This window comes from Saimiri boliviensis, chromosome 12 (genome assembly GCF_048565385.1).
Source record: "Saimiri boliviensis isolate mSaiBol1 chromosome 12, mSaiBol1.pri, whole genome shotgun sequence".
NCBI classification, from domain to species: Eukaryota; Metazoa; Chordata; class Mammalia; order Primates; family Cebidae; genus Saimiri; species Saimiri boliviensis.
In genome coordinates, this window is record NC_133460.1 from 103,355,040 (window position 1) to 103,379,205 (window position 24,166).

Sequence of the window (24,166 nt, forward strand, 5' to 3'; positions counted from 1 at the left end):
CTGGCGGACCTGCCTCGGGCCTCCTGGCCAGCTCCTGGCTGCCCTCCAGGAGGCCAAGACGTGCCCTGAATGCCAGCAGGTGCCAATGCTATGGCTTCAGGCTTTCTCATTTATCCAGAATCAGCTTTGTCTGTGCTCTAAGCTGCGGCAGGTCAGAAACCGATCTCCAAGGCACTGCTCAAGCCCAGCCTCATTCCTAAAGTAGGAATGCCGGCTGGTAGTGCTAGGGTGTGTCTGTGTGTGTGTGTGTGTGTGTGTGTGTGTGTGTGTGTATGTGTGGTTTTGGGTTGGGAGCGTTGGTTTTTGCTTTTTTTTTTTTTGAGAGTCTCACTCTGTGGCTCAGGCTGAAGTGCAGTAGCGTGATCTTTACCTCCTGAGTTCAAGCAATTCTCATTGCCTCAGCCTCACAAGTAGCTGGGACTACAGGGGTGCACCACAATGCCCAGCTGATTTTTGTATTTTTAACAGAGACAGGTTTTCACCACATTGGCCAGGCTGGCTCCTGACTTCAGGTGATCAGCCTGCCTTGGCCTCCCAAAGGACTGGGATTACAGGTGTGAGCCACCACACCCAGCCTGTTTTTTTGTTTCTTAAAAAAAAAAAAAAAAAAAAAAAACCTCCTTGCAGGTAAGTTAAGACCCAGCTTGTCCTTGAGCAGAAGTGTCAGCAGCTGCAGAAAGGGTCTCGAGGTGGCTATACTCACGTGTGTCTCCTCTGGCTCACTCAGTCACCCTTCACTAACTAACCCCTACGCTGTCAGAGCTGTGAGCCTGAAGAGGAGCAGGGAGTCCCGCTGAGGAGGGCGGCAGCAAGGAATAACAGTGTCGCACAGAAGTAGATGCATGAGTTACTAACTCGAGCAGAAGAGGACTGTGCAGAGGCAGGGAAGTTGTGCCACTCAAGTCTCCTTCAGACTCAAGGAACAGAATCCTATATCAGCTCAAACAAACAGGAGTACTGACTCACCTCACTGGGAAGTCCAGGGTTACCCTGCTTCAGGCCTGGCTGGATCCAGGGGCTAAAGCAATGATGTCATTAGGGCTCTGAATGTGGTTTACTTCTGCAAGCAGATGCTCTTCCTGTGGAGGGAAGATGACCACTGTAGTCACAGAGTCATCATAGCCCACATAAGTAATGACAGCAAAACGAACATCATTCCCAGGGAAGGATCTGACTTGCCCTATGTGGGTCACATGCCCATGCCTGAACCAATCTTTGTGACCAGGGAGACAAGATCTTCAGACTGGTCAGTCTGTGTCATCTACTCACCTGTGGCAGGAGCAGAGCTGTGACCAACAACCCTCCAGGAGCCTGGGGCATGAGGGAGGGGTTGTGTAGAGAAAGCCAGAGAAAGGAGTGCACGCAGGCTGCTTCGACCACCGAAGGCCTGAGATGGCATGTCAACTGGCCTTGATGGCTGAACACAATCGACTAGGGGACAGTGGGGAGGCAGGGGATGGCTGGAGAGGGAGAAGCAGGTGGAGGAACACAGAGCCCCACTCCCTGGCCTCATCTGCTCCACCTCTCACCCCTCACCCCTCACCCCTCACCCCTCACCTCTCACCTCTCACCTCTCCTGGGCTGTCTGCTGCTTGATTCTGGGGGTGGAGCAGTGGGTGCAATGATGACAGATGAGGCAGCAGATAGCACGCTGACTTCGAATTAGGCTATTTAAAAATGGAGTCTGGAACCACCAAATCCTAGCTGAAAGCATGCTCAGGTGTGCAATGCTGCAATCATGAGGAAGGAGGTGGCCAAATCGGCAGGTGCAGCCACTGAGACCTTTCTGGCTGGAGAGCTCGGTGCCTGCGGTGAGCTGGCTGCAGTCTCCAGAGACAAGGGAGGCAATCGCTGCTGGGCGACCACGGGGCGAAGGCAGTAGCAAGGACGAGACAGAGCTCAGGATTTAGAACCTAACATCCCTCATTCAAACTTTTTGTATTAAAAAAAAAAAAAAAAGACCAGGTGTGGTGGCTCACACCTGTAATCCCAACACTTTGGGATGCCAAGGCAGGCGGATCACTTGAGGTCAGAACTTCAACACCAGCCTGGGCAACATGGTGAAACCCCATCTCTAATAAATACACAAAAATAAGCTAGGTGTGATGGCACACGCCTGTAATCCCAGCTACTTTGGAGGCTGAAGCAGAATTGCTTGAAACTGGGAGGTGGAGGCTGCAGTGAGCAATCACACCACTGCACTCCAGCCTGGGTGACACATTGAGACTCAGACTCAAAAAAAAAAAAAAAAAATGCAAACATATAACTACGCAAAAAAGCTACCCATAATTCTACCACCTGGAGAAGACCACTGTAAGCAAATTCATATATATCCTACACTTTTTCATACATTTTCTTATATATCTCTATATTTTTTACACAAGATACATAGAAGCAAAGATACGTACCGTTTCATTTAACAATGAGAAGAAGAAGCGGGGTTCAGACTGTGTCCTGGCCTCGACGAACAGTGATAGGTGTCAGCATGGTTCCATGCCACTGCCTGTCCTTTTAAGGGTGAGGAATCTGAGATCCAGAGGAGAGAAATAACTTGCTGTTTCTGCATAGCAGGTCACTGGTGGATCAGAAACAAGGAATATGGCTCTCGCTCACTCTGATCCTTTCCTCTCACCTCATGCTGCTGCATGGTGACCTCCCTTTGAAGGTGACACTTATTCAACATGGGGGGCCTGTGGCCTCCAGCTGCAGGCAGCAGCTAGAAACAGGTAGTGTGACATGCCTTGAGCCTCCCCAACAGATCCTAGGACTCACACAGCCCTCAGCCTCAGGGCAGCCTGCAGAGCAGCCACCGTGACTGCTGGGCCAGGACCCTGGACCCCACTTCCCAGGAGCTATCACCTCCTGCCCTCCAGCTGTGTCCAGTTACTACACAGAGAGATGAGTCTGGACGTTACATCTGGCCAAGAGACAAGGTGTGGCTGGTTCAACCACAGGCCACAGGTACAGCCCCCGAGGCATGTCCAGGCAGTCAGGGGACATGTGGCCCGCTTTTCCTATGGCCAGACAATGAAGGCTGTTTGGCTCCAGAAAGGGAGCTGTTCATCACCAAATGTCATAGCAGTGGCACAGGGGCCCTGAGGATGAAAGGATCCTGAAAGGCAACCCCACCACCCTGAACCTTCCCAAGGAACTGGGGAAAATGGAGAAGTTAAGAACAGCTGGAGGCCGGGCGCGGTGGCTCACGCCAGTAATCCCAGCACTTTGGGAGGCCTGAGGTGGGCGGATCATGAGGTCAAGAGATCGAGCTTATCCTGGCCAACACGGTGAAACCCCACCTCTACTAAAAATACAAAAATTAGCTGGACATGGTGGCGTGCACCTTTAGTCCCAGCTACTTGGGAGGCTGAGGCGGGAGAATTTCCTAGAACCCGGGAGGCGGAGGTTGCAGTGAGCCGAGATCGCGCCACTGCACTCCAGCCTGGCGACAGAGCCAAACTCCGTCTCAAAAGAAAAAACAAAAAGGACGGCTGGAGACACCTACGAGGCTGCAGACACAGCCACCAGGCTGCAGTTTGCTGAAAGGAGAGGAAAACCTTAGCAGTCCGAGAGCTGATGAGTGAAGGGCACCAGCTTTGGAATCTGCTAGCCTGGGTTCGAATTCCTGTCCAGCTCTGGCTGCTGTGTGACCCTGGGTGTGTTGCATTCCCTGGGTGTGTTAACCTCAGCCTCCACATCTATAAAACGGGATTGCTCAAGATACCTTCCTTCCTGGGTTATTGGAATTTAAATGAGGAGCCAGGGGAGAGCTCTTAGCATACTGCTAGGTAGGTTACTTATGGTTTTTTTGTTTGCTTTTTTAGAAACAGGGTCTTCCTATGTTACCCAGGCTGGCCTCCAACTCCTGGGCTCAAGGAATCCTCCCATGTAAGCCTCCCCAGAAGCTGGGACTACAGCCATGCACCATTATGCCTGGCTACCCACCATTTTTATTATTTACCTGGTGGTGCTGAGAAAGGAGAGATACCACCTAAACGAATGTAACCACATCACAGACACTCAAAACACCAACTAGTGTGCTCATCATTTTCTTCTCTTTTTTTTTTTTTTTTTTTGAAACAGTCTTACTCTGTCACCCAGGCTGGATTGCAGTGGCACAGTCTTGGCTCACTGCAATCTCTGCCTCCCAGGTTCAAGCAATTCTTGTGCCTCAGCCTCCCAAGTAGCTGGGACTATAGGCACATGCCACCATGCCTGGCCAATTTTTGTATTTTTAGTAGAATGAGGTTTCACCATGTTGGTCAGGCTAGTCTCAAACTCCTGGTCTCAGGTGATCCACCCACCTCAGCCTCCCAAAGTGCTGGGATTACAAGTGTGAGCCACCCCGCCCAGCCAGGTGTGCTAATCATTTCTTTTCATTTTTTTGTTTTGTTTGTTTGTTTGTTTGATACAGAGTCTCGCTCTGTCACCCAGGCTGGAGTGCAATGGCGAGATCTTGGCTCACTGCAGCCTCTGCCTCCTGGGTTCAAGCAATTCTCCTGCCTCAGCCTCCCAAGTAGCTGGGATGAACCATTGCTTACAGTTATGCACCATAATGCCCGGCTAATTTTTGTATTTTTAGTAGAGATGGGGGTTCACCATGTTAGTCAGGCTGGTCTCAAACTCTTGACCTCAGGTGATCCACCTGCCTCAGCCTCCCAAAGTGCTGGGATTACAGGCATGAGCCACCACACCTGGCCAGGTGTGCTAATCATTTTTCTAAACTAAATGTATTAGGCATTTCCTGCCTTTTTTAACAGAATAAATGAAATTTAACATGTTCCCAGTAACTCAGAATTGACACTACCAAATGACTACATTCTGCCATCCCACAGTACTGTCCATAGCAGTGGCTGAGTATCACCGTCTCCTCTATCACTACCAACTCGATGGCCTGAGCTCACCATGAGTCATCAAAGAGCATGTTACAAATGTATGTAAAGAGTTCATGGGTTCCTAGAAAGGAGCTGACTCTTCTGTATAGCAAAAATACTCAGTAGAACATGAGAGAGTTACCCAAAGCCATTTACTCACTCCCAACCCCTCAGTCTCTTCCTAGATGACTGAGCTTCTGAGGGTCAGATTACTAGAAAGGGGACCATTATTCTGTTCATCCAAACATGACTTTCAACATGGAGAGTGCTTCAGGGTGCTTTGTATTCTAGATACATGCATAATTACTATCACTGATATATCAGGTTGGTGCACAAGTAGTTGCAGTTTTTGCCAAGAAAAGTAATGGCAAAAACCGCAATTACTTTTGCACCAACCTAATAATTAGCATCTTCTGTTAATCTTTTTCTAAAAATTTGAGAGAGACTTCAGCTGAGTTGAATTCATGTCTCTGACACTGGGCTTCCCTTTCCACCCTTTGAGGATGATGAGACACGTCCTGAGCAGAGCCAGCTAGGCGTGGCCCCTGGCAAACAGCCCGTGTTTCCAATCACGTGATCTCGGTTCCTCTCCAGGGCACTCAATGCATTATTCTACAGTCACTGAGCTTCTCTCACCCAACAGATATTTGCAAAGTCCCATGATGTGCCAGGCACCAGGAGGACACTGAGGGTCCCTCTTTCCAGAAGCCCCCATCAGTGACGGGAACAGACAGGTGGCAACAGTCTGTCCTGCCTTGTGGTCAGGAGGTAGCAAGTACAAAGTCCTTGGGATCTCGGAGGACAAAATGACCAGCTCTGCTGCATGGGAAAGGAGAAAGCTTTCCTACAGAGGGAACATTTGAGCTGGGCCTTGAAGACCAAAAAGAAGGCAGGATGCCGGTAATCCCAGCTACTCGGGAGGCTGAGTGGGAAAAGCACTTGAACCCGGGAAGCGGAGGCTGCAGTGAGCCGAGACTGCAGCACTGCACTCCAGCCTGGGCAACAGAGTGAGACTCCGTCTCAAAAAAAAAAAAAAAAAAAAAAAGGGAAGGGTATCCCTGGCAGAGGAAATGGCTTGTGCACAGGTACAGCGGTGTGAATGTTTGCAGCTTCTGAGGAGCTGAGGCAGAGGCTGAGGCCAGACTGTAAATGTCCCATCAGTGTCCATGCGTCACCATAGAGAAGTCCGAGCAAAACTGGAAAAGGACCCAGGAATCCCCCTCCAGTCCCTTACCTCTTAGCTGGAGTTCATCCCAGGAGATCTGCAACCCTGCTTCACAGTTGAGAACAGCCTGCGAGACAGGTCCCCCCAGAGCCCAGGCACATCTTAAAGACCTCATGATTGTCCACTGGAGGCCGCATCTGCAGACAACCAGCTGGACCATAGAGCGGCACACCCCTGGCCTAACAGGCTAAAATTAGTCTCAGGGTAAATTTCCAGATAAAACCGATGCACTCAAACCAAAAAGACTCACAGATTTGCACAGCTGATGAAAACCAAAATATTGACAGGCTCCTCCAGCCTGCAGAGCTCCTTACTCAACCAGACAGAGATTTAGCAAGAGAGATTCGCTGGCTGAGCTCCTGCCAGGTCCCAGGAGGAGAGGCCAGAGAGTTTGCTATCATCTCTTAAGTAAACCATGATTCATCTTCATAGCAGAAAAAAGAATGAGGTGGCAGTATATATATATACTGACTTAGAAAGATTCTAGGACATAGTAAATGATAAAAGCAAACTGTAGAATATATGGGATTACAGATATACTAAATTGAAAAGAGTGTGTGTGTGTGCGTGTGTGTGTATGTGTGTGTGTGTATAAATGCATGGCAAAAAGCCTGGAATTCCTCACAACCACCACAGGCAGTAGTATTGTTAACTCCATTTAAGCTTCTGTGAGGTTAAGTAACTTGACCATATGGCATAGTAAATATGGCTATTATATCCAGACCATATGGAACTGGATTATAATAACAATCACTAAGATTTACATAGCAAATTTTTTTTAAAGAACTGAAGAATACTCACTAAACTCATTCATTTTACTGTGTTCCTGGCACTACTCCCGCCTCTGGAGATAAAGTGATAAAAAGTACAAGTGAAGTATCTGCTTTCATGGCATTTACACTCCAGGGTCACCTCCAGGGAGGAAATGAGAGAGGGTAGGAGTCAAGGAGATAAAGGAAAATATTATCCTTGTCTATAATGTTTGAATTTTTTATAATAGGAAATAATCTACCATTTGAATAATTAAAATTTATTTTTAGTGTTCGCATTAAAAAGGCACCCTTTGCCTCTGAGGATTTTTTTTTTTCTTTTTTTTTAGAAGGAGACAAGGTCTCATTGTGTTGCCTGGGCTGGCCTCAAACTCCTAGGCTCAACTGATCCTCCTGCCTCAGTCTCCAAGTAGCTAGGACTACAGACACGTACCACCACGCGTGGCTGCCTTTGATGGTATTCACTCTTCAAATCTACCACCCAGCCAGTAAGAGTTGATACTTGGCCGGGCGCAGTGGCTCAAGCCTGTAATCCCAGCACTTTGGGAGGCCGAGGCGGGTGGATCACGAGGTCGAGAGATCAAGACCATCCTGGTCAACATGGTGAAACCCCGTCTCTACTAAAAATACAAAAAACTAGCTGGGCGTGGTGGTGCGTGCCTGTAATCCCAGCTACTCAGGAGGCTGAGGCAGGAGAATTGCCTGAACCCAGGAGGCGGAGGTTGCGGTGAGCCAAGATCGCGCCATTGCACTCCAGCCTGGGTAACAAGAGAGAAACTCTATCTCAAAAAAAAAAAAAAAACGTTGATACTTAATAACTTTAGTTTTTGGAGGTTTTTTTCTTTTTTGAAATGGAGTCTCACTCTGTTGCCCAGGCTGTAGTGCAGTGGCGCAATCTTGGCTCACTGCAACCTCCACCTCCTGGGTTCAAGCAATTCTCTTGCCTCGACCTTCCAAGTAGCTGGAACTACAGGCGTACAACACCACGCCCAGCTAACTTTTGTATTTTTAGTAGAAACGGGGTTTCACGAGGTTGGCCAGCCTGGCCTTGAACTCCTGATTCCAAGTGATCCATCTGCCTCAGCCTTCCAAAGTGCTGTGATTATAGACGTGAGCCACCACACCTGGCCATAACTTTAGTGTTAATGCCTACGACAGTAATGTGCATTCGGAAAAGTGAAGCACAAGTGATGTGGTTTGCGGGCACCTTGCTGTGCGGCATCTCTATGTTAGACCTTCTCCATACACCGTCTTGTCTCATCTTCTGTACAGCCACACCAGGAACTGAGAACTACAGCTACTGCATAGATCAGTTCTTAAACAGGGGTGACTTTGCCTCCAAGGAACACACGGTAAAATCTGAAGATGGGTTTGGTTGCCACATGGTACAGGGCAGGGCGGTTACTACTGGCATTTAAAGGAGAAAGGCTGGGGATGCTGCTAAGCCTCCTACAGTCCACAGCTCAGCCCCACCACCAAGAATCATCCAGCCCAAAACACCAATGGTGCTGGGGTTGAGAAACCCTGTCACAGATGAAGAAACTGAGGTTCCGGGAAATGATTACTCCCAGGTCACACAGCTGGTACGGTAGGCAGAATAACAGTCACCCAACCCTGGGAGTGTTACTTTACATGGCAAAGGGGAATTAAAGCTGGAGATGAGATTAAGGTTGCTAGCCAGCTGATCTTAAAATAGGGAGATGATCCTGGATTATCCAGGAAAGCCCTGAGTAATCGTGAGGGTCCTTATAAGCAAGCAGGGAGGCAGGAGGGTCTATGTCAGAGATGCAGTGAGAAAGCCTCAACTGGCCTCCACCGGCTTTGAAAATGGAGATGGGTTTGACCCCAAGGCCTAGCTCTAGACCATTACACTAGAAGAAGGGTCAGGGAGGAAGGGCGGGGATCTTCTATAACCCCGCAGCCCAGGGAGAATCATTGTTAACACGTTGGAATTACGCCAGGCACAGTAGCTCAATGTCATCCTCCTGCTTTGGCCTCCCAAATCCTCCTGCTTTGGCCTCCAAAAGCGCCTTGGGAGACCAAAGCAGGAGGATCACTTGAGCCCAGGAGTTTGAAACCAGCCTGGGAAATATAGCAAGACTTCATGTCCACCAAAAAAAAAAAAATAGCTGGACATGATGGTAGATGCCGGTAATCCTAACTACTTAGAAGGCTGAAGCAGGAGGATCATTTGAACCCAGGAGTTGAAGGTTGTACTCTGGCCTGGTCAACAAGAGCAAGACCCTGTCTCTAAAATAATAACAATTATATTTTGGAATTATACCATAGTTACAGATGTATGTCATGAGCATCCACCTCTGTCATTAAAATTAATAGAAAGCTGCCAGGTATGGTGGCTCATGCCTGTAATGCCAGCATTTTGAGAGGCCGAGGTGGGTGGATCACCTCGGCTGAGGTCAAGAGTTTGAGACCAGCCTGGCCACCATAGCAAAACACTGTCTCTACTAAAAATATAAAAATTAGCTGGGCATGGTGGCAGATGCCTATAATCCCACCTACTCAGGAGTCTGAGGCAGGAGGCTGAGGTTGCAGTGAGCCATGAGCTGAGATCATGCCATTTCACTCCAGCCTGGGCGACACAGCAAGACTCTATCCCACCCCGCCCCCCCCCCAAAAAAAAAACAAAAAAACAAAAAAACAAACTTGTGTGCAAGTCTTTCTGTGAACCTATGTTTTCACTTATCTTGGGTAGATTCCTAGGAGTAGAATGGCTGGGTCATACGATTAATTTATGTTTAGAAAAAAAAAATAATGAAACGGCCAGGTGTGGTGGCTCACACCTATTTGGGAGGCCGACGTGGGCAGAGTACTTGAACCCAAAAGTTCAAGACGAGCCTGGATAACATGGCAAAACTCTGTCTCTTTAAAAAAAAAAAAAAAAAAAAAAAAAACCAGAAAAAAACAAAACAATGAAACTGTTCTCCAAATTGGCTGTGCAATTTTGCATTCCCAGCAGAGTGTATGAGAGTCCCAGTTTCTTCACATCCTCACCTGGTTTTGCCAGTCTCTTTCACGACAACCACTTTAGTTTGAGTTTGGTAGGTAGTCTGCAAACATTCTTAGTCGTGTCTCCTGGTGCTCAGGAGCGTCTGGCTGGCTGACTTCTAGGCCGTAAATTATTTTTGCCTTCAACTTTTCTCCAAGTTATTTCCCACATTGGTTATACCAATTTAATTCTCTCTAGCAACGTATGAGTTCCAATGATACTACACCCTTGTCAAGGTCTGATATTGAGATATTTGATTTTGCCAATCTGATGGTGTAAAGTGGTTTCTCATTTAGTTATCATTTGAATTCCCCTGATTATAATCCAGTTTCTTCTTTTAATTACCCTTTCACGTTTCACCAATTTTCCTATTTGCTTGTACATCTCATATCAATTTTTGGTTATTTTATATCTTCTGGGCACTAGGACCTCAGTCAATCACATGTATTGCAAACAGCTCCTCTCACTTCGGTGTTTTGGGGTTTTTTGGGATTTTTTTTTTTTTTTTTTTTTTGAGATGAAGTCTCACTCTGTCACCCAGGTAGGAGTGCCGTGGCCTGATCTTGGCTCACTGCAACCTCCATCTTCCAGGTTCAAGAGATTCTTGTGCCCCAGCCTCCCAAGTAGCTGGGACTGCAGGCATGTACTACCACACCCAGGTCATTTTTATATTTTTAGTACAGACAGGGTTTCACCACGTTGGCCAGGCTGGTCACAAACTCCTGGCCTCAAGTGATCCTCCCAAAGTGCTGGGGTGACAGGAGTGGGCCATCACGCTCAGCCCTGACTTGTCTTTACTTACTGTGTGGTGTATTCTAAGAAACAGAAGTTCTTCATTTTAATTAACATTTATTAATTCTTCTCCTTATAGTTAGTGAGTTATTTTGTGCGTTCGTCTTGTTTAAGAAATCCTTCCTTAAGAACTTTGAAAAAAGGTTTATAAGTGAATTAATGGAGCTGAAAAACACAACACGAGAACTTGGCGCAGTATGCACAAGTTTTAACAGCCGAACTGATCAAGCAGAAGAAAAGATACCAGAGGTTGAAGCCAACTTAATGAAATAAAACGAGAAGACAAGATTAGAGAAAAAAGGATAAAAAGGAACGAGCAAAGTCTCCAAGAAATATGGGACTATGTGAAAAGACCTAATCTACGTTCGATAGGTGTACGTGAAGGTGACGAAGAGAATCAATCCAAGCTGGAAAATACACTTCAAGATATTATTCAGGAAAACTTTCCCAACCTAGCAAGGCAGGACAATATTCAACTCCAGGTAATACAGAGAACACCACAAAGATATTCCTCAGGAAGACCAACCCCAAGGCACATAATCGCCAGATTCACCAGGGTTGAAATGAAAGAGAAAATACTGAGGGCAGCCAGAGAGAAAGGTCAGGTTACCCATAAAGGGAAGCCTATCAGACTCACAGCAGATTTCTCAGCAGAAACCCTACAAGCCAGAAGAGAGTGGGGGCCAATATTCAACATCTTTTTATTTATTTATTTATTTATTTATTTTGAGACGGAGTTTTGCTCTTGTTACCCAGGCTGGAGTGCAATGGCGCGATCTCGGCTCACCGCAACCTCCGCCTCCTGGGTTCAGGCAATTCTCCCGCCTCAGCCTCCTGAGTAGCTCGGATTACAGGCATGTGCCACCATGCCCAGCTACTTTTTTTTTTTTTGTATTTTTAGTAGAGACGGGGTTTCACCATATTGACCAGGACGGTCTCGATCTCTTGACCTTGTGATCCACCCGCCTCGGCCTCCCAAAGTGCTGGGATTACAGGCTTGAGCCACCGCGCCCGGCCAATATTCAACATCTTTAAAGAAAAGAACTTTCAATCCAGAATTTTACATCCAGCCAAACTAAGCTTTATAAGCGAAGGAAAATTAAAATCCTTTGTGAACAAGCAAGCACTCAGAGATTTCATCACCACCAGGCCTGCTTTATAAGAGCTTCAGAAAGAACCACTACACATAGAAAGGAACAAACAGTATCAGCCTTTCTAAAAAATACCAAAAAATGGCCGGGCTCGGTGGCTCAAGCCTGTAATCCCAGCACTTTGGGAGGCCGAGGTGGGTGGATCACGAGGTCGAGAGATCGAGACTATCTTGGTCAACATAGTGAAACCCCGTCTCTACTAAAAATACAAAAAAATTAGCTGGGCGTGGTGGCTCGTGCCTGTAATTCCAGCTACTTAGGAGGCTGAGGCAGGAGAATTGCCTGAACCCAGGAGGTGGAGGTTGCGGTGAGCCGAGATCGCGCCATTGCACTCCAGCCTGGGTAACGAGAGTGAAACTCCGTCTAAAAAAAAAAAAAAAAAAACCAAAAAATAAAGAGCATCAACATAATCAAGAATTTACATCAACTAATGGACAAAGCAGCCAGCTAACATTAAATGCCAGTATTAAACTCACATATATTATTATGAATTCTAAATTTAAATCAACTAAATTCCCCAATCCAAAGATACAGACAGGCAAAAAAAAAAAAAAAAGCCAAGACCCATCGGTATGCTGCATCCAGACCCATCTCACATACAAGGATACACAAAGACTCAAAACTAAGGGATGGAGAAAGATTTACCAAACAAATGGAGAGCAAAAATAAATAAATAAATAGAAAGCAGGAGTTGCCATTTTTGCTGATAAAATGGACTTTAAAGCAACAAAGAGCAAAAGAAGCAAAGAAGGATATTACATAATGATAAAAGGATCAATGTAACAAGAAGAGCTAAAGATCCTAAATATATACGCACCCAATACAGGAATACCCAGATATATAAGACTTATAAAGAGACTTAGACTCCCACACAATAATAGTGGGAGACCTCAACATCAATATTAGACAGATCAGTGACACAGAAAGTTAACAACGATATCCAGGACTTGAACTCAGATCTGGAACAAGTAGACTTAATTAACATTTATAGAACTCTCCACTTTAAATACACAAAATATACACTCTTATCACATCACACCTATTTACAAGTTTAAATGAAATATTGGTTGGCTGCTTGTTAGTTATTTTCTTCCCTCGTTTTTTTTTTTTTTTTATGTCTCTATTATCAAGCACAATTATAGGCATACCCATTTTTAGACTGCATTCTAGCCCGGGCAATAAAGCAACACTCCCGTTCTCTCTCCCACTGCCTCTTTCTCTTTCTCTTTCTCTTTCTCCTTCATTTTTTTTTTCATTCTTTCTTTCTCTCTTTCTTCTTCTTAAAAAAAAGAAAGAAATCCTTTCTTGCCTTGAAATCATAGGAATTGTCCTATGTTGTCTTCCAAAAGCTAGTTTTGCCTTTCACAGTAAGCCTTTAATACACCTGAAATTGATTCTTATCTAAAATGTGATGTAGGAGTCTGATTTCTTTGTCTCCATATGGAGTCTCAATTATCCAAACACTGTCTATTGTAAAGTCCAGCATAGATCAAGTTTCCATCACACAACAAGTTTCTTTATATGCCTGGGTCTGGTTCTGCACTTTCAATGCTGGTCCATGCTCAACCAATCTATGGGTGGTCGAAAGCATCTGAATTACTAAAGCTTTAGAATAATTTTTATCTCTGGCATGGAAAGCTCCACCCCTTCCCTGCTCATGTAGTTCTTTAAGAGTGTGTTGGCTTTCTTGGTCTTTGTTTTTCCATATACTTTAAAATTGACTTGTCAAGTTTGACACACACACATAAACACACAAATAGTGGGGATTTTTATTTCAATTGCATTCAATATAAATAAATGAATTTGGGAAAACTGACAACTTTATAAAAGTGAGAGGTTTTCTGCAAAACCCTGTCTCTACAAAAAAATACAGGACTTAGCTTGGCATTGGTGGCTCAAACCTGCAGTCCCAGCTACTTGGGAAGCTGAGGCAGCGAACCAAGATGGCACCACTACATTCCAGCCTGGGTAATAGGGTGAGACCCTGTCTCAAAAGAAAAAAGAAAGCTGGACCCAGGAAAGGGATAAAATTAAACCTACCACAGGAGAACAGGAGAAGGAGTGGGCAGAATTAGATTAAACACTCTGGGGAGCTTTCTTAACACCATTATAAATAATATTTTAATCACATTTTCTGTTTGTCTTGGTATATTGAAATGTAATTAATTTTTGTGTATTGATTTTGTATCCTGCAAACTCACTAAATTCTCTTTTTTTTTTTTTTTTTTGAGATGGAGTCTTGCTCTGTTGCCAGGCTGGAGTGCAGTGGCACGATCTCGGCTCACTGCAACCTCCGTCTCCTGGGTTCACGCGATTCCCCTGCCTCAGCCTCCTGAATAGCTGGGACTACAGGCGCACACCACCATGCCTGGCTAATTTTTTGTATTTTAGTAGAGACAGGGTTTTACCATGACCAGGATGGTCTTGATCTCCTAACCTCGTGATTCGCTGACCTCAGCCTCCCAAAGTGCTGGGATTACAGGCCTGAGCCACCATGCCTGGCCCTCTTATTCATTTTAACACTTGATTGTAGTTTCTTATGCCTTCTACATAAGAAACATATATGATCTGTAAATGGCAGTTTCGTTTCTTCCTTCCTCATCCACTTAATGTTATTTTTTCTTGCCATACTACAGTAACAAGAACCTGTGAGACCTCCAAGAACGCATTGATTAGAGGTGTTAAATACATTTGCTACCAAGGTTTGTAGATATGCTGTATCAATTAAAGAAACTCCCTCCCTTTTCTAGTTTCCCAAGAGTCTTAATCATAACTCTATGTTAAATTATATCAAATGCATTTTCTGTATCTACCAAAGTAATCATATTTTTCTTTCACATATGAATGTGGTGATTGATTTACACTGACTTTTTTTTTTTTAATGTTGCTCGTCACCCAGGCTGGAGTACAATGGCATGATCTCAGCTCACTGCAACCTCCTTCTCCCAGGTTCAAGTGATTCTTGTACCAGGCAGCTGAGACTATGAGACTACAGGCCTGCACCACCACACCCGGCTAATTTTTGTGTTTTTAGTAGAGGCGGGGTTTCACTATGTTGCCCAGGGTGATCTTGAACTCCTGAGCTCAAGTGATCCAGCCACCTCGGCCTCCCAAAGTACTAGGATTGCAAGTGTGAGCCACTGAGCCCAGCCTTACATTAACTGACTTCTAATGTTAAACCAACATTCTATTCCAGAGGTAAATTCATCTTAGACCTGATTAATTACTATTCTTTAATTACTAATTTGGTTTAATATTGTGTTTCAGATTTTTACACATGTTCATGAGTGAGATTGGTTTGTAATTTTCCTTTCTTATACTTCTTGTGCTTTATAACAGATTATACTAGCCTCAGAAAATGAATTAGAAAATGTCTTTTTCCTATAAAAGTTTGGTGTAGAATTGGAATTATTTGGTCCTTGAATAGCAGAAATTATCTTCAAAATCAACTGGATCTAGTGTTTTCTTTGTGGGGAAAATTTTTAACTCTAAATTTATTAACTGGTTACAGGATTATTGAGGTTTTTAAATTCTTGAGTTATACTTTTCCAGCAGTTTGTCCATTTCATGTACATTTTCTTTTTTTTTTTTTTTTGAGACAGAGTCTTAGAACTCTGTCACCCAAACTGGAGCGCAGTGGCGTGATCTCAGCTCACTGCAACCTCGGCCTCCCGCATTCACCATGCCCAGCTAATTTTTGTATTTTCAGTAGAGATAGCATTTCACCATTTGACCAGTCTGGTCTCTAACTCCTGGCCTCAAGTGATCTATCTGCCTTGGCCCCACAAAGTGCTGGGATTACAGGCGTGAGCTACCACACCCGGCCACATTGTAAAATCTATGAAGTATCTAGAGTCATGGAATTGTTTGTTTGTTATGCCTTTTATTCTTGATAAATCTTGCTAAATATTTGTTAATGTTATTAGTCTTTTACAAGAATCAACTTTTTTAGGCTTGGCACAGTGGTTCATACCTGTAATCCCAGCACTTTGGGAGGCTGAGGAAAGTGGATCACTTGAGACCAGCCTGGGCAACATGGTGAGACCTTGCCACTACAAAAAAAAAAAAAAAAAAAAAAAAAAAAAAAAAAAAAAACAACTTTTTGGCTTTGTCAATCATTTTTCATATCTTTTCTATTTCACTAATTCCTTCATTTCTCTGTATTGTAGCCTTTTCTAGTTTCTTCCATTGTTGATTTCTAATGAAATGAACTTGTGACCAGAGAATCTTACACCAATCCTAAGAAATTTGTTAATAACTGGTTGATGGCACAGAATCCCATTAACCTCTTTTTTGTTTTTTTAGAGATGAGGGTCTCACTAACTTGCACAAGCCGGTCTCAGACGCCTAAACTCAGTGAGCCTCCCACATAGCTAGTATTTCAGGCATGCACCACCACACCTGGCCCCAGTCAAATTTTATAAATGCTCTGAGTGCTCAAAAAGAGTGTAAATTCTGCAGTTATTCAAGGCGGTGTTTGTATATTTATATGTATAATAATTATATATACATCATTATTCAATATTATTAAATATCTTCTATATCCTGAATAATATTGTCTGCTTTACTTATGAGAGTTGTCACATCTCCCACTAATGTGGATTTGTCTATTTCTCCTCGCAATTCTATCAGTTTTTTAGTTACATAATTTGAAGTTAAATTATTAAGTACATATTAGCTTGGAATTGTCATATTCCCCTGGTAAACTGAACCTTTCACATTACACAGCCAACCTTTTGGCCATAGGTCCGTTTTGTTGGCTGTTGGCACAGCAACCTCAGCTGTTCTTTGGTGGTGTCTCCTGCCATGACTTCTTGTATCTTTCTAACTTTCACCTTTCTGTATCCTTATGTTTTATTAGAGTTTCTTATGGAGAACATATAGCAGATTTTTAAATCCAGTCTGAAATCTTTGTGTTTTAACAAAACCATTTAGTCCATTTACATTTATTACAATAATTTCATGTTTGGATGTACTTCAACCATCTTATTGTGTACTTCCAATTTGTCCTACCATTTCTATGATTATGTTTCCCTCTGTCATACTTTCTTTCATAATTATTGTCTTTTCCTCATTCCATTTCTTTACATCTATTATTTTGAAAGTTATAATCCCAGCACTTTGGGAAGCCAAGGAGGGTGGATCGCTTGAGCCCAGGAGTTCAAGACCAGCCTGGGTAACGTGGTAAAATCCTGTCTCTACTAAACATACAAAAATTAGCCAGACATGGTGCTGTAAACCTCTAGTCCCAGTTACTTGAAAAGCTGAGGTGGGAGAATCACCTGAGCTGGGAAGGCTGGGGCTGAAGTGAGTTGTGATCACACCATTGCACTACAGCCTGGGTGACAGAGCAAGACCCTGTCAAAAAAAGAAAGAGAGAGAGAGAGAGGGGGGAAGGAAGGGAGGAAGGAAGGGAGGGAGGGAGGGAGGGAGGGAGGGAGGAAGGAAGGAAGGAAGGAAGGAAGGAAGGAAGGAAGTCAGTCAGTCAGTCAGTCAGTCAGTCCAGCTCTCTATGTCTTTTCTTTCTTTTTTCAAATCGGTTCCCTAAAAATGTTAACATACATGTTTAGCCTCTCAAAATCTAAATTTAATTAATGTTGATAGTCAAGACTTTCTTCAAAATAATCCATAGTATGGGAGATAGGAAAAAAAAAACAGGTGCAAAGATAGTTAAAAAATAAGAGTAGCTGGTTATTAAGTATAAACTGAGTTAAGATTCATTATGCTAAGATCTTCATCTTTGTAATTCTTGAAATTACCCATAGGTTATAAAATATTAAAGTTAGTATCTTTCCCCTCTCCTTGAACAATGTAAGGATTTTAGAGGACTTCACTCCAGTCTCTCACTCCTGATGCTTGTTCTATTACTGCTAGGTATTTTTGTTGTACTTGGCTCTTTGTTGTAACGACAAATTAAATAACATCATTATTATTAGGTTGGTGCAAAAGTAATTGTGGTTTTTGCCATTAAAAAGGATTGAAGTCGCAATTACTTTTGCACCATTTTTTTTTTTTTTTTTTTTTTTTTTTTTTTTTTTTTTTGAGACAGAGTTTTGCTCTTGTTACCCAGGCTGGAGTGCAATGGCACGGTCTCAGCTCACCGCAATCTCCGCCTCCTGAGTTCAGGCAATTCTCCTGCCTCAGCCTCCTGAGTAGCTGGGATTACAGGCACGAGCCACAATGCCCAGCTAATTTTTTTTTTTTTTTTGTATTTTTAGTAGAGATGGGGTTTCACCATGTTGACCAGGATGGTCTCGATCTCTTGACCTCATGATCCACCCGCCTCGGCCTCCCAAAGTGCTGCGATTACAGGCTTGAGCCACCGCGCCCGGCCACCGCGCCCGGCCACATAATATTTTAAGTATGTTGAGAGTCTCCTGCACGAGTACGCCTTTCTTTGCTCACTAATCCTCTTTGCAGCTCAGACCCTTCCTCTGCAATAACTTTCCATCTGCCTGAGGGTCCCCCTCCAACAAACACACACACTTTGTGTAGCGCTCCCTCACCCTCACCTCACAGCTTCCCCTGTACTGTGTCAGGCCCTTCCTGAGAGGAAACCTGACATGCCCAGCCCAGCTGCACTCTGGCTATACCAAGATCTTGGGATCCATGGCATATGCTAGTGTGTGGGTGGGGTGCCCTTTCCAGGGAGATCACAGCCCTCTGTACTTTCCCCGTGGTAAGCTGAATAATTCGTACAACCTGTGGATCTGTTACCTGACATGGCCAAGGAGAACAGAGGCTCCAGGAGGAATTAAGGTTGCTAATCAAATGATGTTAGAATAGGGGCCCGGTGCAGTGGTTCATGCCGGTAATCCCAGCACTTTGGGAGGCCAAGGCAGGTGGATCACTTGAGGTCAGGAGTTTGAGACCAGCCTGGCCAGCATGGCAAAACCATGTCTCTACTAAAAATACAAAAATTAGCTGGGTGTGGTGACACACGCCTGTAATCCCAGATACTTGGGAGGCTGAGGCAGGAGAATCACTTGAACGTGGGAGGCAGACGTTGCAGTGAGCCGAGATCGCACCACTGCACTCCAGCCTGGACAAGAGTGAGATTGTTTCCGGAAAAAAAAAAAATGATGTTAGAATTGGGACATCATTCTGCATTATCCAAGTGAACCCAATGGGACCACCAGGGTCCTGGAAGGTGGAGGAGGGAGGCAGGAGAAAACAGAAAACAGAGAGAAGTGCAGCGTGGGAAGAACTCAGCTACCTGCTGTCCCTGGCTTTTGAGAAGAGAGGGACCACAAGCCACAGGAATGCAGGCAGCCTCCAGACACTGGGAAAAGCAAGGAAACAGGTTCCCCCAAGAGCCTCCAAAGGAATTCAGCCCAGTGCAGACTTCTGACCTCCAGAGCGCTGTGTGTGTTGTTTTCAGCCACTGCATGGGTGGTCATTTGTTACCACTGCCACAGGAAGTGAACCTGCCCCCACCAAGTGTCATCCCCTGTTTACTTGTCTGTCTGCCCAATCCGAGTATAAGCTCCATGAGGTCAGAAGTATGTCAGTCTTATTTGCCACTTATCTCCAGACCTTGATGGTAAATACATGAACTTTAGAGATGGAATGGGCCAAGAAATCACTTAGGCCAACCCAATTATTTTAAACTGAAATTTAAAACTAAGAGCCAGAGAAGGGAAATGACTTTGCTTGAGGCTGTTTGATTTACGCAGAGCTTGGATCCTCCAGCAGTTCCCTGGGGCCCACCTGCCTTCTGGTCACTGAGCCACAGAAGCTGAGGACAGACACAACTGTGGAGAGGCAGCTCCAAGCACAAGAAATCCCTGGAGAAGACAGCTGGGAGAGGGTCAGTGCAAATCAGACAAGACCAGAATAAGGTGGTTAAAATGACTTGAGCAATCTTTAAAATGTTAGTCCCGGCCGGGTGCAGTGGCTCACACCTATAATCCCAGCACTTAGGGAGGCCAAAGCAGGCAGATGGCTTGAGCCCAGGAGTTAGAGGCCAACCTGAGCAACACGGCAAAAACCAATCTCTATTAAAAATACAAAAATTAGCCAGGCGAGGTGGTGCACACCTGTAGTCCCAGCTACTCAGGAGGCGGAGACAGAAGAATCGCTTGAACCCAGGAAGCAGAGGTTGCAGTGAGCCAAACTCATGCCACTGCACTCCAGCCTGGGCAACAGAGCAAGACTCTGTCTCAAAAATAAAATTAAGTTAAATGCTAGTTCTAAAGGAGCAGCTCATCCACCAGTAACAACTGTGCCCAGCACCTGATCAACTCAAGTCAGGAGACCTCCACCTGAAGCTTCAGAATGGGGAAACCAGCTAATGTCAAATTTGAGGTCCACCTTCAAGAAGCTTAGCACTTCCCAACTTGGCCAGAGCCAAATCTTTGGGCTTTGAGCAAATTAGGAAAAGACATTTCTTCCACAAGGTATCTTTTTCTATCTGTCAGTAAAGCGTCATAATATACTGATTTCATTAGAAGATACTTTCTTTGGGGTCTGCCAGAAAACGATCACAGATTCCCTATGTCTATGAAGTAAAGTTTCCTCCTTAGATGGGACACTGTTGTGCAGTACACAACCTGCAGCACCATACACAGCACTCCCTGCTTGGCAGTCTGGTCCTATACCTTCCACTGCCCTCATCTCTCCACTTCCCCTCCCTCTGCCTAGAGCCCTCAGACCCACTGGAGAACAATCTCGATCTTACAGCTTTTTACCTCCCTCCTCTCAGCTTTTTACTCCCCTCTCCCTGAAGACAGCAGGGATTGGCGATGGGTGAGAGAAGGCTGATGGTCCCATTTAGGGAAGCTCAGGAGGAGGCGGGGAGGCCAGACTTAGTGAATTCCAAATGAATGAGTATCCACCGGCCAGGGGCTGATGAAGGAGGAGTGAGGGTTAACAGTGCGGGGCCGTGAAGAAATGCCACCCACCAGCTAGCTGTGAGCTGCTGGGCAGGCTTTTAGCCTCCCAAAACCTCATTTTCCCTTTTGTGAAACGCTTATCATTGTAGGCCTGCTGGGAGGATTTCAGAAAGGATATGAGTGAACGCTTAGTGCGCGGTGAGGGCTCAGCACCTGTGAGCTACTGTTACTGCTATTATCAGCATCATCAGCCCAGGGACATCTGCCCTTCCGCCTGTCAGCCTCCAGGCAGCTCCTGCTTTAAACAAAATTGGGACACTCCAGATTTCTAAAAGAAAACCACATGGCAGGGAGGAGGGCGAGTGCTGCAGAGAGAAAGGATTACTCACTTTACCAAAGTACCCACTACTGGATAAATAGAAACACCCAGACTGCTTTTAAATGGGGTTGGTTTTGTTCAGGGGACACTGCCGACACGAACTGGAATGTGTCCTCTCCTGCCCCTGCTGCTGTCTGTTGCTGGCCAGCCTCCCCCACATCTGGACCCCAGAAGCCCCAAGAATGACCGGGTGCAACCAAAGAGGCACAAACCCAGCTTCGGAGAGAGAAACATGGGTGCAGACCTCAGCCCGGCTGCTGCTGCTGAGCTTCTGAGCCTTGGGCTTCACTCGGAGCCTTGCCCTGTCTCCAACAGGAGGTCACCAGAGTACCTGCCTTTCGGGGCAGGGTATGGGGTAGGGGCACGTGGGATAGGGATGTGAAGCACCTGGTGCTGATGGCGGTGGGATTATTACCAGCTGGGAGACTTTAGCCCAAGGCAGGGGGTGTGAGACGACTCCACAGGCACCTGTTTCCATTCTCCCCATGGCCTTCCAGCCCTGTCCACACACACAGGATTCTGACATGGTTGTCACCTCCACCTGCCCAGAATATGGTAGTCTACGTTTTCGACAGGATAACCAAATGCATTTTTTCATATTATTATTACATGTCTCATTTAGATCAGGGGTATCCAAGCTTTTGGCTTCCCTGAGCCACGATGGAAGAATTGTCTTGGACCACATATAAAATACACTAACACTAATGACAACTGAAGAGCTAAAAAAAAAAAGGTCTGTACATAATCTCATAATGTTTTAAGAAAGTTTACAAATTCGTGTTTGGCCACATTCAAAGCTGTCCTGGACCACGGGTTGGACAAGCTTGATTAAGAATGAAGTCAACTGCAAGTATGAAAGGATACCTGGGCCGGGCGCCATGGCTCACGTCTGTAATTCCAGCACTTTGGGAGGCTGAGGCAGGTGGAGCACCTGAGGTCAAGAGTTCAAGACCAACCTGGCCAACATGGTGAAACCCTGTCTCTACTAAAAATACAAAAGTTAGCTGGGTGTGGTGGCGCATGCCTGTAATCCCAGTCACTCAGGAGACTGAAGAACCAGAATCGCTTGAACCTGGGAGCTGAAGATTGCAGTGAGCCGAGAGCACGCCACTGCACTCCAGCCTGGATGACAGAGCGAGACACTGTCTCAAATACTTACATACATACATACATACTTGAAGTGGCTGAAACAATAAAGATATTTATTATCTCATATAACAAGTCACCAAGTCATTAACAAAAATATCACCAAGGTTTGTTTTCTGTTTTAACTTTTCTGGTAAGCCATCACTTCGTGCCAGCTTTGTGTCCTTAAGCCTTGTGACCTCAGCTCTACAGCCTGAGCTGAAGAAGATGAGGGTCCTGGTGCTCAATTTCTTTCCCCTTTTTAAATAAGGGTACAAGCCCCTTCCCAGAATCCTCCCAGCAGACAGCAGACGTCTGCTGAGACCTCCAGGGCCAGAATTGGTCACCAGCCCTCCTCTTACCCAGCGGTGACCAGGGGAATTGGGATGTTTCTTCATGGCTTAAACCTGTCACAGTTAAGCCCTGAGGCCGAGGGAGGGAATCAAAACAAAGTAAGTCAGCAAGGAGGGGGAGCGGCTGCCATTTTACTTGGCAGGAACCCTTCGCTGACCATAAGGAGCCGGGGCCCAGAGAGGTTAAGTCGCTTGTCCACAGCTACAGGTGACTTTGCACCAGGACCAGGGTGCAACCACAGCCCCAGAGCTCAGTAAGCTCTCCCCACCTCACCATATGGCTTCCCCACAACAGCAGACTCCAAGCCCAAGCTCCTGAAGGGCAGGAGCCCCATCCCAGGACCCTCTAAGCTTGACAGAGCCCTAATGTGGACAAAGTCAGCCAGGAGAGAGCCCCTTGTGCCCAAATGCGCCTCACCCGCCTCCGGGCCCACGGCTGAGGGAGCCAAAGCGCTTTCCGTCCCTGGTAAAGGCCTGGCAGGGGGTCAGCAGGAACCCAGAGCCTGACAAACAGCATCTCTGCAGCCACCTGGACCCTGGCCAAGCTGCCTCATTCCCCAGGCCTGACCTCATGTTTCTGAAGAACCTCAGGAGCCTGAGGTCTGTGTGCTGCCTCACAGGGTTCAGTTCTGCTGCCAGCAAAGGAAATGGCCGGGCTGGGGGCCATGCGGGGAGGTGGAAGCACAGAACCCACCGCCCTGCCCTGCCCTGCCAGAGCCCTCGGCAAATACCAGGCAGGCCCCAAAAGAAACCAAATAGCACCCTCTAACTTCTGAGGTGTGGCCCACGCCCACCTGCCTTCCCGCCTCTGCCGGATACCTGAAGGTATACCTTGAAGAAACTTTCACAGACTGGCTGTTTGTGTCTGTTTCATTTCAGACTCCTGCAAAGTGAGCAAAAAGCAGTCAAGACTTCATCAGAGGCGCTAAGAACATCTCTGGAATCAGTCCCAGCACCTCAAAGAGCTGGAGAGCTCACAGCCAGGCTGAGGCCTGTTGCTGGGTGACAAAAGTCGGTGTTTATTTAACCCAGAGCTGGGCCGGGTGCCCACACTGGCCTTTCTATGGTCACTGACAGCAAAGGCTCCCAGAGTACCAAGGCCCAGCGTGTGCTCCAGGACAAAAGCCTTCACACACTTGACCTCCACTTCCTGACTTCCCTTCTGGGTCAAATATCTGCTTACCTCGTATGGCAGTCAAGGGGAGCAGCCTGGGGAAACAGCACGTGGCAGACCCCAAGCCACGTTCAATCTTCCACTTCCTCCTGGGGCATCTCTGTCTCATCTCCACTTCCCACACACCCAGGCTGCAGGTCCCAGCTAAGGTGTTTGCTCCTATTCATATTCCCTTAAAAGCTTTCATTCTCCCCATACAACCACAAGGGCTGAAAACCACGTGGAGAGGGAAGAAGCTCTCTGCTTCTGTGCCATCATCTCTGTGGCCTGACCAAGAGGAGTCAGACATAGCAGCTGGCAGTTTAAAACTTTCCCTACCGAAGTTATTCTCAGAACTGTGGCTCCCAGTCTTCAGAGCTTGAAAAGTCTGCATACCTTGAAAGTATGCAGGCTGGAGGGCTGTGTGAACCCAGTGGAATTTTCCATTCATAGAATAATAATCTTCATATCACTCTGAGGGCTGGCGTTCTCATGGTAAGGGCTCG

The 24,166-nt window shown here is 45.9% G+C and overlaps 1 protein-coding gene across 1 annotated transcript in view; it reads right to left on the reverse strand.

Moving 5' to 3' along the window:
• The window catches only part of LOC141580523 (uncharacterized), a 236,387-nt gene that overhangs the window by 209,466 nt on the left and 2,755 nt on the right, over positions 1-24,166 (reverse strand). Inside the window, exon 3 of the mRNA XM_074381583.1 lies at positions 23,302-23,390. Within this exon, the coding sequence (XP_074237684.1) occupies positions 23,383-23,390 (8 nt within the window). The 3' untranslated portion in view covers positions 23,302-23,382. The remainder of the gene's footprint in view (positions 1-23,301; positions 23,391-24,166) is intronic.